Below are 14,390 nucleotides of genomic sequence, written 5' to 3'. Positions count from 1 at the left end.
CTCATGACAAAAAGAGAAACAGACACTATTCATTCACACAAGCAAGCAAGCCTCACGCAACTCCGGTAGCTCAGGCCAGAATGCATTTTGTTTTTAAATGAAATTCAGAACGTACGGTTTTGACTTGCAGACTGACGGGTTTCTTTCTTTGGGAAGTTGCCTGTTGCATTTGCATCTTTGAGTATTTAATTTGCTACTTTCGCTATTAAGTCTTTTAACCACAGGTTAACTCCAAAGATACATTTCTCTACCCAGCTTATGGATAGCTGCCTTTGGACAATCTGTGAGGTGTAGAGGAAATATACTTTGCGTTCAGGCTGACCCGACCTATCAGGTCACTGCCCACCTCGCTAGCAATCCTCGGTCGCGAGTTTGAATAAACACTTTGTATCCTGGTGTGCTTGGAATAAAACTTATTTCGGAGTCTGATGCCGCACGTTGCTGTTTGTTGTATGACGTGGCGCGATTTGTAGTTCGGCTTGTGCAGTACGATTTTGTAAATCGTTTACCGAGAACGTTTGGCTCACGCATAATTATTTTCTCGATTCACATGTTGAAGTTACTGAAACTTATATTATTTGGAAGCGCATTTCACATGTAGACATCCGGTATTTGTGTCTTTGTGCGGAGATTATACTTCGAGGTCCTGTACAGAATCTTGATGTTATTAATTCATCCGAATGGTAGAACAGTAAATTTCGTCACGCTCGCTAACGGTGGCCCTTTGCCAATGCTTTGTGACTCGTAGTGATGCTGCTTTGTTTGATTTTGGAATTCTGTGGAACGTGTTTTCTGAGCACTAATATTAAATATGCCATTGCTATTTAATTACCTTTGTGAAATCAGTTCTCTTATTTTAACTACTGGTATTCTTTCGTATAAACCTTTCCTTGCCAATCATTTTACTATTCAGAAGAGTTCGTGCCAACTCGCACTAGGCAGCCAGCGTAAGATCACTCATATGAAATGTGTTACTTTCTTTCAGCAATTGGTTAATATTTACTTGCAGTAGGAAATCAATAAACATCAAAATTAGCACCAGCTACGGTCAACAGTGTACTTCACGTTTTTTGCATGATTTTTCAGCGTGAAAGGTAAGTGTAGGTGTTGACGCAGCAGGCACGGCCGCAGCAATTTGTTGTAAACAAATTGTGGTTTACTCGACGTCTCGCATTTCTGACCTGTTACGTGATGTTATCCGCACAGCACTGTGCGGGTCTATTAGCACCGTTGCATTACACACTTTCATGCTTGGTGAGATATTTGCTAGTCCTACTCAGATTCAGTTAAATTCAATTTTTTTTACTATGCTTATCAAAAAATAGTTGCATGAATTCGTAAATTATGCACTCTTTGTCTAGGCAATAACCTGCAAAATGTTTGAAGTCAAATGGGTTATTAGTTTGTTTCATGGGTCTAAACATTATATATGAGGTCGCATTTTTCCTAATTAAGATCACGTTCGGACTTACTTTCGTAGATAATCCGTAACCTTAATCTTCTGCCTTTGTATCTATTTTTGCTCTGCTTCTCTCCAGTCTTGACCATTTCACCATTCGGGTATTGCCTAGAACCATCAGATTCTGTACAACTTCTTTGTTTTGCGATTAAATATAAACAATTTAGTGCTATTTTCATTTGGTCCTTAACAAGTCAATTTTGTCTTTGTTTTCTCCTGGAGGAATATCTTAAGGACAAACATGTTATTCTTCTCTGCGAATTTAACTAACCTCTGTCATTTACGATGTCGCATCGTAGGTATCCTAACGAAGAACCCTTCTTCAGTTTTAGTCCTACTTTCGAATTAAAATCTCCCGCTATAGAGTCGTTGTGGAATTTGCTATCATTTATCAGTTTCTGGAACTCTTCAGTTAGGTTGACTGCCTCCAGAGGCGCATTCACTCGCTCGCTACCTAGGCTGCAGCCTCGAGGACCGTACCACAAAAATTTAAAATATACAAAAATTCGTTGTTTCAAAACAGTGATGCGACTAATCTTGCAATCGTAGAAATTGTAAAAGTAATTGATTTTTATGGACTTAATCGGCTGAATTTTTCAGTGTACAGCTTTAGTGAGTTAATTAAGCATTCACCTCTCAGAAGCAACGCTCCCTCGCTTCTAATAGCCGGTGGCGGCGTCCGCTCCAAGTCACAAAATTCAGTTGTCAAAATCGTTAACACCTTTAATTTATACAATTTTGGGGGTTTGAAGTGAGTTCGATTCCACAAAAAGTCGATTTTCCCGTACATCGTTTTCGAATTGGGATGCCCAGATATTTTTACTTCCTGTCGCGAGGCGTGGATTCTTAAGCTCTTGAAGCTGGAGGAAACCATTTCTGGACGACGTAATTCGCCAGCGAGATATTAAAGGAAGGTTATCCGACCGCTGTGATAGTTTTAAATTCAGAAAATGAATAAATATTTTTAAATAAACTACAAATGTATTTTTATAAAGACTTTTTCTCGTCTCAGGAGATACAGCCTTATAGTTGCACTGTCCATGCTGGTGGAGACGTGTGCATTTTCATATGATACTTAAGGTGGCTTGGATGACATGGTCTGTATTTTTTCCTAGTATTCTGAAATACAATAACGCAAAAATTTTAACAGATACCGAAATGAAGTTTTAACCAAGTAAATACCGTACTGTGACCGTAATGTCAAAAAAATTAAATACTATGAAATTCCTCACTTATCCCCACTCTCTCCCCATCAATCATGGCGGACCTTGCCGTTGGTCGGGATGTTTGCGTTCCTCAGCGATAGAGGTAACCGAACCGTACCGTACGTGCAGACACAACAGAGGGGTATCTGTTGAGAGGCCACACAAACGTGTGGTTCCTGAAGAGGGGCAGCAGCCTTTTCAGTAGTTGCAGGGGCAACAGTCTGGATGACTGACTGAACTGGCCTTGTAACATCCAGCAAAACTGCATTGTTGTGCTGGTACTGCAAACGACTGAAAGTTAGGGGAAACTACACTGTAATTTTTCCCGACGGCATGTAGCTTTACTGCGTGGTTAAATGATGATGGCGTCCTCTTGGGTAAAATATTCCGGAGGTAAAATAGTCCCCCATTTGGTTCTCCGGGCGGGGACTACTCAGGAGGACGTCGTTATCAGGAGAAAGAAAACTGGCGTTCTACGGATCTGAGCGTGGAATGTCAGATCCCTTAATCGGGCGGGTAGGTTAGAAAATTTAGAAAGGAAAATGGATAGGTTAAAGTTAGATATAGTGGGAATTAGTGAAGTTTGGTGGCAGGAGGAACAAGACTTTTGGTCAGGTGAATACAGGGTTGTAAATACAAAATCCAATAGGGGTACTGCAGGAGTAGGTTTAATAATGAATACAAAAATAGGAGCCCGGGTAAGCTACTACAAACAGCATAGTGAACGCATTATTGTGGCCAAGATAGACACGAAGCCCACGCCTACTACAGTCTTCAAAAAGTTTATGTGTCAACTAGCTCCGCAGATGGTGAAGAGATTGAATAAAAACGTATGATGAGATAAAAGAAATTATTCAGATAGTTAAGGGAGACGCAAACTTAACAGTAATGGGGGACTGGAATTCGACTGTAGGAAAAGGATGGGAAGGAAAAGTAGTAGGTGAATATGGAGTGGGTGTAAGAAATGACAAAGCCGCCTGGTAGAATCCAGGGAGAAGGACTAAAAACCTTGGGGGTTTGGCGATGACACTGTAATTCTGTCAGAGACAGCGAAGGACTTGGTAGAGCAACTGAATGGAATGGACAGTGTCTTGAAAGGAGCGCATAACATGAACATCAACGAAAGCAAAACGAGGATAGTGGGATGTGTTCGAATTAAATCAGGTGATGCTGAGGGGATCAGATTAGGAAATGTGACACATAAAGTAGTAGACGAGCTATGCTGTTTAGGGAGTAAATTAACTGATGATGGTCGAAGTCGAGAGAATATAAAATGTAGGCTTGCAATGGCAAGGAATGCGTTCCTGAACAAGAGAAATTTGTTAAAATCGAGTATAGATTTAAGTGTCAGGAAGTCTTTACTGAAAGTAATTGTATGAAGGGTAGCCATGTATGGAAGTGAAACATGGAAGATAGACAGTCTAGACAAGAAGAGAATAGAAGCTTTTGAAATGTGGTGCTAAAGAAGAATGCTGAAGATTAGATGGGTAGACCACGTAACTATTGAGGGGGTACGGAATAGAATTGGGGAGAAGAGGAATTTACGGCACAACCTGACTAGAAGAAGGGTTCGGTTGGTAGGACACGTTCTGAGGCATCAAGGGATCGCGAATTTAGCATTGGAGGGAGGCGTGGGGGCTAAAAATGGTAGAGGTAGACTAAGAGACGAATACAGTAAGCAGATTCAGAAGGGTGTGGGTTGCAGTAGTTACTTGGAGATTGCACAGGATAGAGTAGCTTGGAGAGCTGCATCAAACCAGTCTTTGGACTGAAGACCAAAACAACAACAACAACATGTGTAATTTTTATTTTAGGTACGCTGTACTTCGACACCATTCAAAATAAGAGGTCAAAACAATCGGTATACGGATCACTTTCCAATAGAGCTGCCAAGTATTCGTATCAAAAACGTCATTGACACTTGGTCATTGAGTCACCTGCAATACATTTGGTCGAGGGAGTTGTGAACTTTGAATTGTATTTTGCTCAGTATATAGTTATTCCTCATAAAGCGACGCTGCAACAGCTGCCCGGCATAATCGTCAAGAGTGGACACTGCGATGCCCCCTGATTCCCCCACCCGCGTCGCTCCCTCAGTCCTAACTACGATGTAATTAATGGTTCTCCTACTGTTCTTCTGCGAAACACGTTTTTCAGTCCATTGCAAGTCGCTATGTTGTCTGAAATAATTGGCTTCTTAAAGCACTGACATCATTTGAAATGATTTGGTTTTGTTCCTTTTGACGATTTATTGTGAAATATCCATTTGCTGTGAAGCACATAGAAAACATTCATTTGTCACGGTATGCAAACGCCTGCTGTTATGGTACAGCCCATGAAAATATTTGTACTCTCACAAGATGATATGTTCACTTAATGCCATGATAAATGATTTTTTTTAAATTTAAAGACAAATATTTCTATTACAAAAGTTATACAAGCATTTGTCTTAATTTTTACTATTACCAATGAATTTCAGTTTTCAGAATTTATTAAATGTGAGTCAATTTCAACACGACAATTTCTAATTTATCACCAACTACCAAAAACGTATGGTTCATGTGAGAATTAATAATGGTTCGTAATTAGTTACTCTATAACAGTGCTTGTGTCTGCCCCTTTATAAGTGTACTTTCAACACTTGGCTAGAACGCAGTTGCAGTATGTTCACTTATGTCATACATCCCACTGAACAGAGGTATTTTTATAGCGAAATTTTTGTTGTTTTACAGAACCTAGTTTGTTTTCTCTTTGTAGAAGGAGACACGATGAATAATGAGAGTTTGTAATATGTCAAACACACTAGAACCACGACACACGTACAAACTGTCAGCCAGATATAACACGATGAAAAACTCTAGCGGAGAGCAGAACGTTGGCAGACAGTTACTCGTAGCGTCGTGACGAGCTGCTCCTGAGTGGTGTCGACGCCTCATTTTCTTCGACCCCTGGAACAACAGAAAAAATATATTTCATTATCCCTATTTAGTTTGATCGAATATGTTCCGCAATAACTTTAACATGTATGAAATGAGAGTGTAATACGACTGCATTTGTTAGAGATAGTGTTGTTGTTATTTCTTCAATAGCAGTTTTTGCGCCTGTCACGCATATGTCCTTGGGGGTTCGTGACTGCAACTAAACTAAACTCCGTCCAAATAGGCTTCGGAAGACCCAACCGTACCAACCCATAGTCCTCAGTCGGTAGGCGTCACGAGATGCGGATATGGAGGGTATGTAGTCAGCACACGCTCTACTGGGCGTTGTCAGCATTCGTGACCAGAACCGCTGCTTCTCAGTCAAGTAGCTCCTCAATTGATCTCAGAAGAGCTGGTTGCACCCGGCTTGCAAACAGCGCTCGGCAGACTCGGACGGTCAAAGTTCTAGCCAAGCTCGACAGCTTCGGTGATCTGACGGGAATATGCGTCACTGCTGACTGGAGCTGAACAGTATTAACGTGGCGTTTGAGGTCCGACGGATGGGTTTTGCTCACGATATTTACATTGCACAGATGTTTCCAAGGCCTTACATATCTGTTTCCATATTAGACGTGTTATTCCAGTTTACTGTCACACTAAATATGTTTAGTATTTATGAAGGTACTTGTGCACTTTTTTGCGAAAAATGTTTTAAAACGCACTGTGAGTGCATTAGTAATTATGGACTGAATCCAAACACCCTATTGTGTCTCTCATACTCGCGTGCCCTAAGCTTCTACCAACATGTCCAACTTTCCCCGACCATTCTACAAGCTTTCACACCACAACTTCAGTAGCCTTCCCCTCTATGGCATCATCTCACAAATCTACCCTACTTGTCAGTCATTATCTGCCCTGTTCCCTCCTCCCAAATGAGGGCCTACACCCATTCTCTTCCGACGTAAACACAGAACTACTCACCTCGAAACACCTAAATTCCATCCATTAACTTTTTCTAATGTAGACATGTCGTTCGCTTTCTGTCCTTATTTACAGCTGCTAGAAGGAATTATTTCGGCGATCATGCTGATGATGCCACCTCATAATGAATATTAAATTTGTCTGAAAATGGTTGTGTAACTGCAATAAAATTAAATCGGCGCCGGCCTAGTGGCCGTGCGGTTAAAGGCGCTGCAGTCTGGAACCGCAAGACCACTACGGTCGCAGGTTCGAATCCTGCCTCGGGCATGGATGTTTGTGATGTCCTTAGGTTAGTTAGGTTTAACTAGTTCTAAGTTCTAGGGGACTAATGACCTCAGCAGTTGAGTCCCATAGTGCTCAGAGCCATTTGAGCCAATTAAATCGCAATTTTCATTGTTTTAACAATCGCTGCTACACTTTCGGCACTTTGTTTGAAATTTTTTTTCTTACTATTACACGACGGAAAATACACTGCTGTCCATTAAAGTAGCAGCACCTTTAATGCGTCATGCAGCAAACATCAAACTGGCAAGATGCGTACTACATGCGTGTATATGCAAATATCTGCGTTACATTCTCGGACATGACGTGACTTCGAATACAGGGCACAGAGACATGCCTTAATATGTCAGAAATGAAATGGTTTATGCAGACCCAAACTGATCGTGGTGTGTACACAGTGGCATCGCGTACCACCAAACCAGGTTCTGAGCCTATGAAAAATGTAACGTGATATCGTTCGTTCTTTGTAGAGCCCCCAAACTCAGATACGTCTATCGTGATGCTGTATGCATAATTGGGGCTCGTCTGAAAAGACGCCAGTTTCTCACCGCTGTTCCCAGTCTTATGGTTGGGGGCACCACAGTCGGCACATCTCTCTAACACTCTGTCTCCTGTTGTATCAATTGATGCCACAACAATGGTCATCATGCTGTCAGTCCTTAGTGTTCAGTTAGTCGTCGCTTTTTCCTTTTGGATACTTGTCTAGCAGTGAACAAGCCATTTCCTGACTGAATGTTTGCGACGTGGCTGCACGATCCTGCACAGCCGAGTGACCATTTTATATCTCTCTTAACTGGTGCTTGTCACATGGGGATGCTGAGGTCTGTTATGGCGTTGAATATGGTAGTTCTGAACACAGTGATACTGTATTCACATTACAGTCGTCGCATCTTAACGAATGATCAATTCATGCAGCACTTTCACAGAATGACAGGCCACAATCGTACTGCTGTCGTATTCTGACAGGCACTATGTGACGTTCCTTCTACATACATGTGGCATAACCCAATTTCCTCACAAACAAGCAACATTCATATCTGATTTATGAATCGGAAAATTAACAACCAATATTCAAATTTGATTTCTGAATGAGAAAATTACTATCTACTTTTTCCTTATATACTTTGCGTGGTTGTGTTGAATTGATGATCACTTGCATATAGTACACTTCATGCTAATACGATATCTGTTGCATGCCACCACCTTAGTGTTGTTACAGTTTTCACGATTTTGATGGCCAGTAGCGTACTCTCTCAGGACCACAGAAGGGAGAAGAAATAAGTGAACAACTGAGAGAAGAGGATGCAGAGATAAGTTAAAATGTGTTTGATCACACAGAAGAAAAATTGTGTACATATCGAATTTTTATATGTATACAGTCATCCAAGGAATTTAGTGTTGCTGCAAACAGTTCGTATTCTGGAACTGAGTTAGAAGTGTTTCAAATTACAGGTACTGACACTTAGTTTTGTAGGTATGATGTTAGCTAAGCGGTAGAGATATAGTCTGAGTCACTGCTTAATAGGAGAGAAACAAACAAACACACACACACATACACACACTCACACACACACACACACACACACACACACACACACGTGTGGATGCGCGCGCGCGCGTGTGTGTGTGTGTGTGTGTGTGTGTGTGTGTGTGTGTGTGTGTGTGTGTGTGTGTGTGTGTGTCTGTATAAATAAACATTAAAATTAAATGGAGGTTTTAAGACCAATTATCCTTAAAAGACCACTGTAGGACTCATGGTGAGCTAAGTTTGTCTATATTATCTCTGTAGAAATACTAATTCTTTATTCACAAAAACTGCTAAAGAGAGCGTCATCACAATTGATGATGCTTGTGATCAAAAGCGGCATGAGTGATATTAATTCAAATGAAGTCAGATTATTTTTTATAAAAATGAGTAAGTTGTATCAAAAGAGTGCTTATAGAGGTGAGAGCAGGTTAAATGTCACAAACTAAAAATTATTGAATGAGATTGGGAAAGTAAGAATGAGATTAAACCAGGGGTGTATCACATTAAAAAACAAAGTTGAAGGCTACAGTTGGAAGCTGCAAGTACAGGAGCATGAGATACACAAATGTAATGGTATACTCATTCCAGTTATAGGGATCACGTGCTATTAAAAGTGCTAAGACTAAATAATTGTATTTCTAATGACAAGTGAACAGTATGGGAATGGAAATGGAAATGAAGTACCATGCTTCTTGACAAAGTGTAGCGGAACGATAAGTTAGACCTGCACTGTTGTACTAGGCAAGGTCCTAATGGAGGATGAATGGGGATGAATGATGATAATGAAGACGACACAACAACACCCAGTCATTTCAGGGCAGATGAATATCCCTGACCTCGCCGGGAATCGAACACAGGACCCTGCTCTTGGGAAGCAAGAATGCTACTGTGACACTATGAGCTACGGACAGTATGGGAATATTATTAGAAAAATATCAACAGTGCCATAGGATGCAAATATTCGAGCGAGTAACAAAGAAATTACATTCAAAATAATAATTAGGATGGTTATCGAAGTATTAATAATATATACCATAGGTCAACTTTAAAAAATGAGAGGGGTAGTTAAAAATTACTAACAAAGTATATAAAATTTTATCCTCTCAGAAAGAGGAGAGAAATAAACAATGACTGATCATGAAACTAACTACTAAAGTAAGAACTTTTGTAAATGCAATCAATAAGTATCTGAATTATCATTTATACATATGCTAATACAAGAGATTTTTTATATGGATGCACAGAATGAGATGAAATACAAACTTTGGTGAGACACCCATTGGTGAATTTACTTGATGTAGGCAAATTACCACCAAAGATGCCATATATGTTAAATATTACCTTTGGCTGAAAAATCTAGTAACTAAAAAAATTTGTATAAACCTTCATATAGAAGCATGTGACTAATAACTTAAACTAAATAATGGTAATTTTACAGATGTAATGGACTATTTCTGAAAAACTTGGTTTCCTTGTTGTACTATCTGTCAAGCAGAGGGAAGCAAAGTATTGTTTATGGGTATTTCTATGTAGATTTTCTGAAACACTCAGATAGGAAGAATGATCTTGAAGTATGACTCAAACCTCTCAATTTGACATCTGTTACTGATTTCCCTACTCAGATAGTGCCCAGAAAGCAGCACACTGATGGATAATATTTTCATGGTCTTGAAAGCTATCAGTAGTTACACTGGTATGAGGTGCACCAGGAACCTGATGCTAATTAAAAATGTAACTTAATTCATGATACATTTGTGAGTATTTTTGAAAACAGTTTCTCCAATATATATGCAAGAAACCATGTAAAACCATGGCTTTGTGAAGGGATATAAATATCTTGTGACTGGAAAATGGTACTGTACCTAATAGCAAGAAAGAGTAATAACTCAGAAACAGTCATACATTATAAAAGCTACTGTAGTATATTAAGGGAAGTTATTAAAAAGTTAAGAGGTATGTGTATTATGTCTGAGATTGCTAACTCTGATAGTAAAATTAAAACAAGTTGGAATACTGTTGAAAGCGAAAGAGAGCAGTCTAAAACATAGTATGAATGCATTACCATCAAACTGAATGAGAAGGTTACTAACACAAAGTCAGAGGTTGAAAACATTTTTAATAATCCTTTTTTAAATGTTGTGGAGAAAATAGGGTCTAAATGTTCATTAGAAAAGCAAAACTATATATGGAAGACGTGATACATATTCAAACTGATATAATTGAAATTCTATTCACCTCTCCATTTGAGGTGAGGAAAATAATAAACTCACTCTAAATCAAAGTTCACATGGAATTTATGACCTCTTCAACAAAGTACCACAAGCTTGTTCCCACACGATAAGTATGGTTCTCAGCCACATATGTAATAGGTGACTGAAAAAGGCATTTTCCCTGATAGACTGAAATATGTTATTGTTAAACCATTGCGGAAAAAGGGGGTAGGTATGATGCCAACAACTACCGCTCAATCTCTCAACTGACCGCTTATCCAAAATTGATCGAAAAAGTAACGTAATCAAGAGCAGCTTCACGTATTTGTAAAAATGAAGTATTAACAAAATGCGTTGGTTTTCAGAAAGGCTTTTCAACAGAAAATTTTACATATGCGTTCACTGATCAAATAGTAAATGCTCTGAATAACTGAACATCATCAACTAGGATTTTCTGTGATTTCTGATTGGCTTTTCATTGTGTAAATCATGGGATTCTTCTAGATAAGCTTAAGTATTGTGGTATGAATGGGACGTTTAATTCATATTTAACTGGAAGTTCAGGAAGCTGAAATGAACAGTTCACATAATGTGCAAAAATCAGCAGATTCCTCAAACTGGTGAAGTATCAAGAATGGGATCCTACAAGATTCAATCTTGGGTCCCTTACTCTTCTTAATATACACTCCTGGAAATTGAAATAAGAACACCGTGAATTCATTGTCCCAGGAAGGGGAAACTTTATTGACACATTCCTGGCGTCAGATACATCACATGATCACACTGACAGAACCACAGGCACATAGACACAGGCAACAGAGCATGCACAATGTCGGCACTAGTACAGTGTATATCCACCTTTCGCAGCAATGCAGGCTGCTATTCTCCCATGGAGACGATCGTAGAGATGCTGGATGTAGTCCTGTGGAACGGCTTGCCATGCCATTTCCACCTGGCGCCTCAGTTGGACCAGCGTTCGTGCTGGACGTGCAGACCGCGTGAGACGACGCTTCATCCAGTCCCAAACATGCTCAATGTGGGACAGATCCGGAGATCTTGCTGGCCAGGGTAGTTGACTTACACCTTCTAGAGCACGTTGGGTGGCACGGGATACATGCGGACGTGCATTGTCCTGTTGGAACAGCAAGTTCCGTAGCCGGTCTAGGAATGGTAGAACGATGGGTTCGATGACGGTTTGGATGTACCGTGCACTATTCAGTGTCCCCTCGACGATCACCAGTGGTGTACGGCCAGTGTAGGAGATCGCTCCCCACACCATGATGCCGGGTGTTGGCCCTGTGTGCCTCGGTCGTATGCAGTCCTGATTGTGGCGCTCACCTGCACGGCGCCAAACACGCATACGACCATCATTGGCACCAAGGCAGAAGCGACTCTCATCGCTGAAGACGACACGTCTCCATTCGTCCCTCCATTCACGCCTGTCGCGACACCACTGGAGGCGGGCTGCACGATGTTGGGGCGTGAGCGGAAGACGGCCTAACGGTGTGCGGGACCGTAGCCCAGCTTCATGGAAATGGTTGCGAATGGTCCTCGCCGATACCCCAGGAGCAACAGTGGCCCTAATTTGCTGGGAAGTGGCGGTGCGGTCCCCTACGGCACTGCGTAGGATCCTACGGTCTTGGCGTGCATCCGTGCGTCGCTGCGGTCCGGTCCCAGGTCGACGGGCACGTGCACCTTCCGCCGACCACTGGCGACAACATCGATGTACTGTGGAGACCTCACGCCCCACGTGTTGAGCAATTCGGCGGTACGTCCACCCGGCCTCCCGCATGCCCACTATACGCCCTCGCTCAAAGTCCGTCAACTGCACATACGGTTCATGTCCACGCTGTCGCGGCATGCTACCAGTGTTAAAGACTGCGATGGAGCTCCGTATGCCACGGCAAACTGGCTGACACTGACGGCGGCGGTGCACAAATGCTGCGCAGCTAGCGCCATTCGACGGCCAATACCGCGGTTCCTGGTGTGTCCGCTGTGCCGTGCGTGTGATCATTGCTTGTACAGCCCTCTCGCAGTGTCCGGAGCAAGTATGGTGGGTCTGACACACCGGTGTCAATGTGTTCTTTTTTCCATTTCCAGGAGTGTATATTTGTGACTTGCCACTCTATATTCACAAAGATGCAAAGCTAGTTCTCTTTACTGATAATACAAGTGTAATAATCACACCCAACAAAGAAGAAATAACTGAAGAAATTTTAAATAATGTCATTCAGCAAGTTATTAAGTGGTTCTCTGCAACTGGACTCTCATTAAATTTTGATAAAACACAGATATACAGTTCTGTGAAGTATATGACATAACGCCATTAATAAATATAACGTTTGAACTGGCGCCTGTAGCATAGGTAGATTATACCAAATTTTTGGATGTATGCATTGATGTGAGATTGAACTGGAAGAAACACATTGATGATCTACTGAAACGTTTGAGTTCATCTACTTATGCTATTAGGGTTATTGCATATTTTGGCGATAAACATATATGTAAAATGGCTTCTGTGCCTCTTTTCATTCGCTGATTTTGTATGGCATCATATTTTGGGATAATTCGTCATTAAGGAAAAAGTGTTCGTTGCACAACAGTTTGCAAGCAGAATAATAGCAGGAGCCCAACCAAGAACGTCTGGCAGACATTTATTTAAGGACGTGAATATATATTTTGGGATAATTCTTCATTAAGGAAAAAGTGTTCGTTGCACAACAGTTTGCAAGTAGAATAATAGCAGGAGCCCAACCAAGAACGTCTGGCAGACATTTATTTAAGGAATTAGGGATACTCACAGTAGCTCCACAATACATACATACATACACACACACACATATATTGTGGAGCTACTGTGAGTATCCCTAATTCCTTAAATAAATGTCTGCCAGACGTTCTTGGTTGGGCTCCTGCTATTATTCACCTTGCAAACTGTTGTGCAACGAACACTTTTTCCTTAATGACGAATTATCCCGATATATATATTCATGTACGAACTCTGTTATTTAATAACCCATCCCAGTTCAAAAGCAATAGCAACGTGCATAGCTACAACGGTAGGAGAAAGGCTGATCTTCACAACTTTGGGTTACATCTAACTTTGGCACAGAAGGGGATGAATTATGCTGCCACAAAAATCTATGGTCACTTACCAAACAGGATTAAAGTCTGACAGATAACCAACCAACATTTAAAAGCAAATTAAAAGAATTTCTGGATGATAACACCTTCTACTCAATAGACAAATTTTTAGATAAAAATTATTAATCTCACAACTTCAAAAAAAGTTTGAATTATGGCGTGTAAAGAAACGTTTTTTTTTAAACTGACAAGTTCCATATCATTACAAAGTGTTATATTCATAATCAGTGAAACAAATAGTAATGTAATCTAACCTTTAATGTTCTGATCGAAACCATCAAAGCTGATCAGATGGAAATGAAGCTTCGAACAGGGTAAAACCGATAGAATGCGCGAGATAATGGCAATGCATTTCGTAATGATTTGCAAAGTATACAAATGGAGATGGATGAAGTTTATCATTTATTGTGATGTTTGAACATTCTAAGTGTGATGTTGTGACTTTACTAATGGTAGCTAGCTAAAATCTTGACAGAATGCAGCTGAGATCCGATAGGTCTTTTGTCGAGAAACTAACGCGAAGATGGAGCTTAGTTTCAGCTGGTCTCGAGACATAGCACCAAGAGTTACAACCAGTGTACGGAATGGTGTGGGGAGAAAACTTTTCTAGGAACGGTGATAGCGGGTAAACCCATTGACAGGTTTAGGCGAACAGCATGGAGT

General features: G+C 40.7%; 1 protein-coding gene across 1 annotated transcript in view; it reads right to left on the bottom strand.

Annotated features, from left to right (window-relative positions):
• Positions 1–4,888: 4,888 nt before the first annotated feature.
• LOC126245198 (heterogeneous nuclear ribonucleoproteins A2/B1-like) overlaps positions 4,889–14,390 on the bottom strand; it is a 58,533-nt gene continuing 49,031 nt past the window's right edge. The window contains exon 5 of the mRNA XM_049948296.1: positions 4,889–5,612. Within this exon, the coding sequence (XP_049804253.1) occupies positions 5,597–5,612 (16 nt within the window). The 3' untranslated portion in view covers positions 4,889–5,596. The remainder of the gene's footprint in view (positions 5,613–14,390) is intronic.

This window comes from Schistocerca nitens, chromosome 1 (genome assembly GCF_023898315.1).
Source record: "Schistocerca nitens isolate TAMUIC-IGC-003100 chromosome 1, iqSchNite1.1, whole genome shotgun sequence".
NCBI lineage: Eukaryota > Metazoa > Arthropoda > Insecta > Orthoptera > Acrididae > Schistocerca > Schistocerca nitens.
This window is presented reverse-complemented; position numbering and strand designations above follow the sequence as displayed.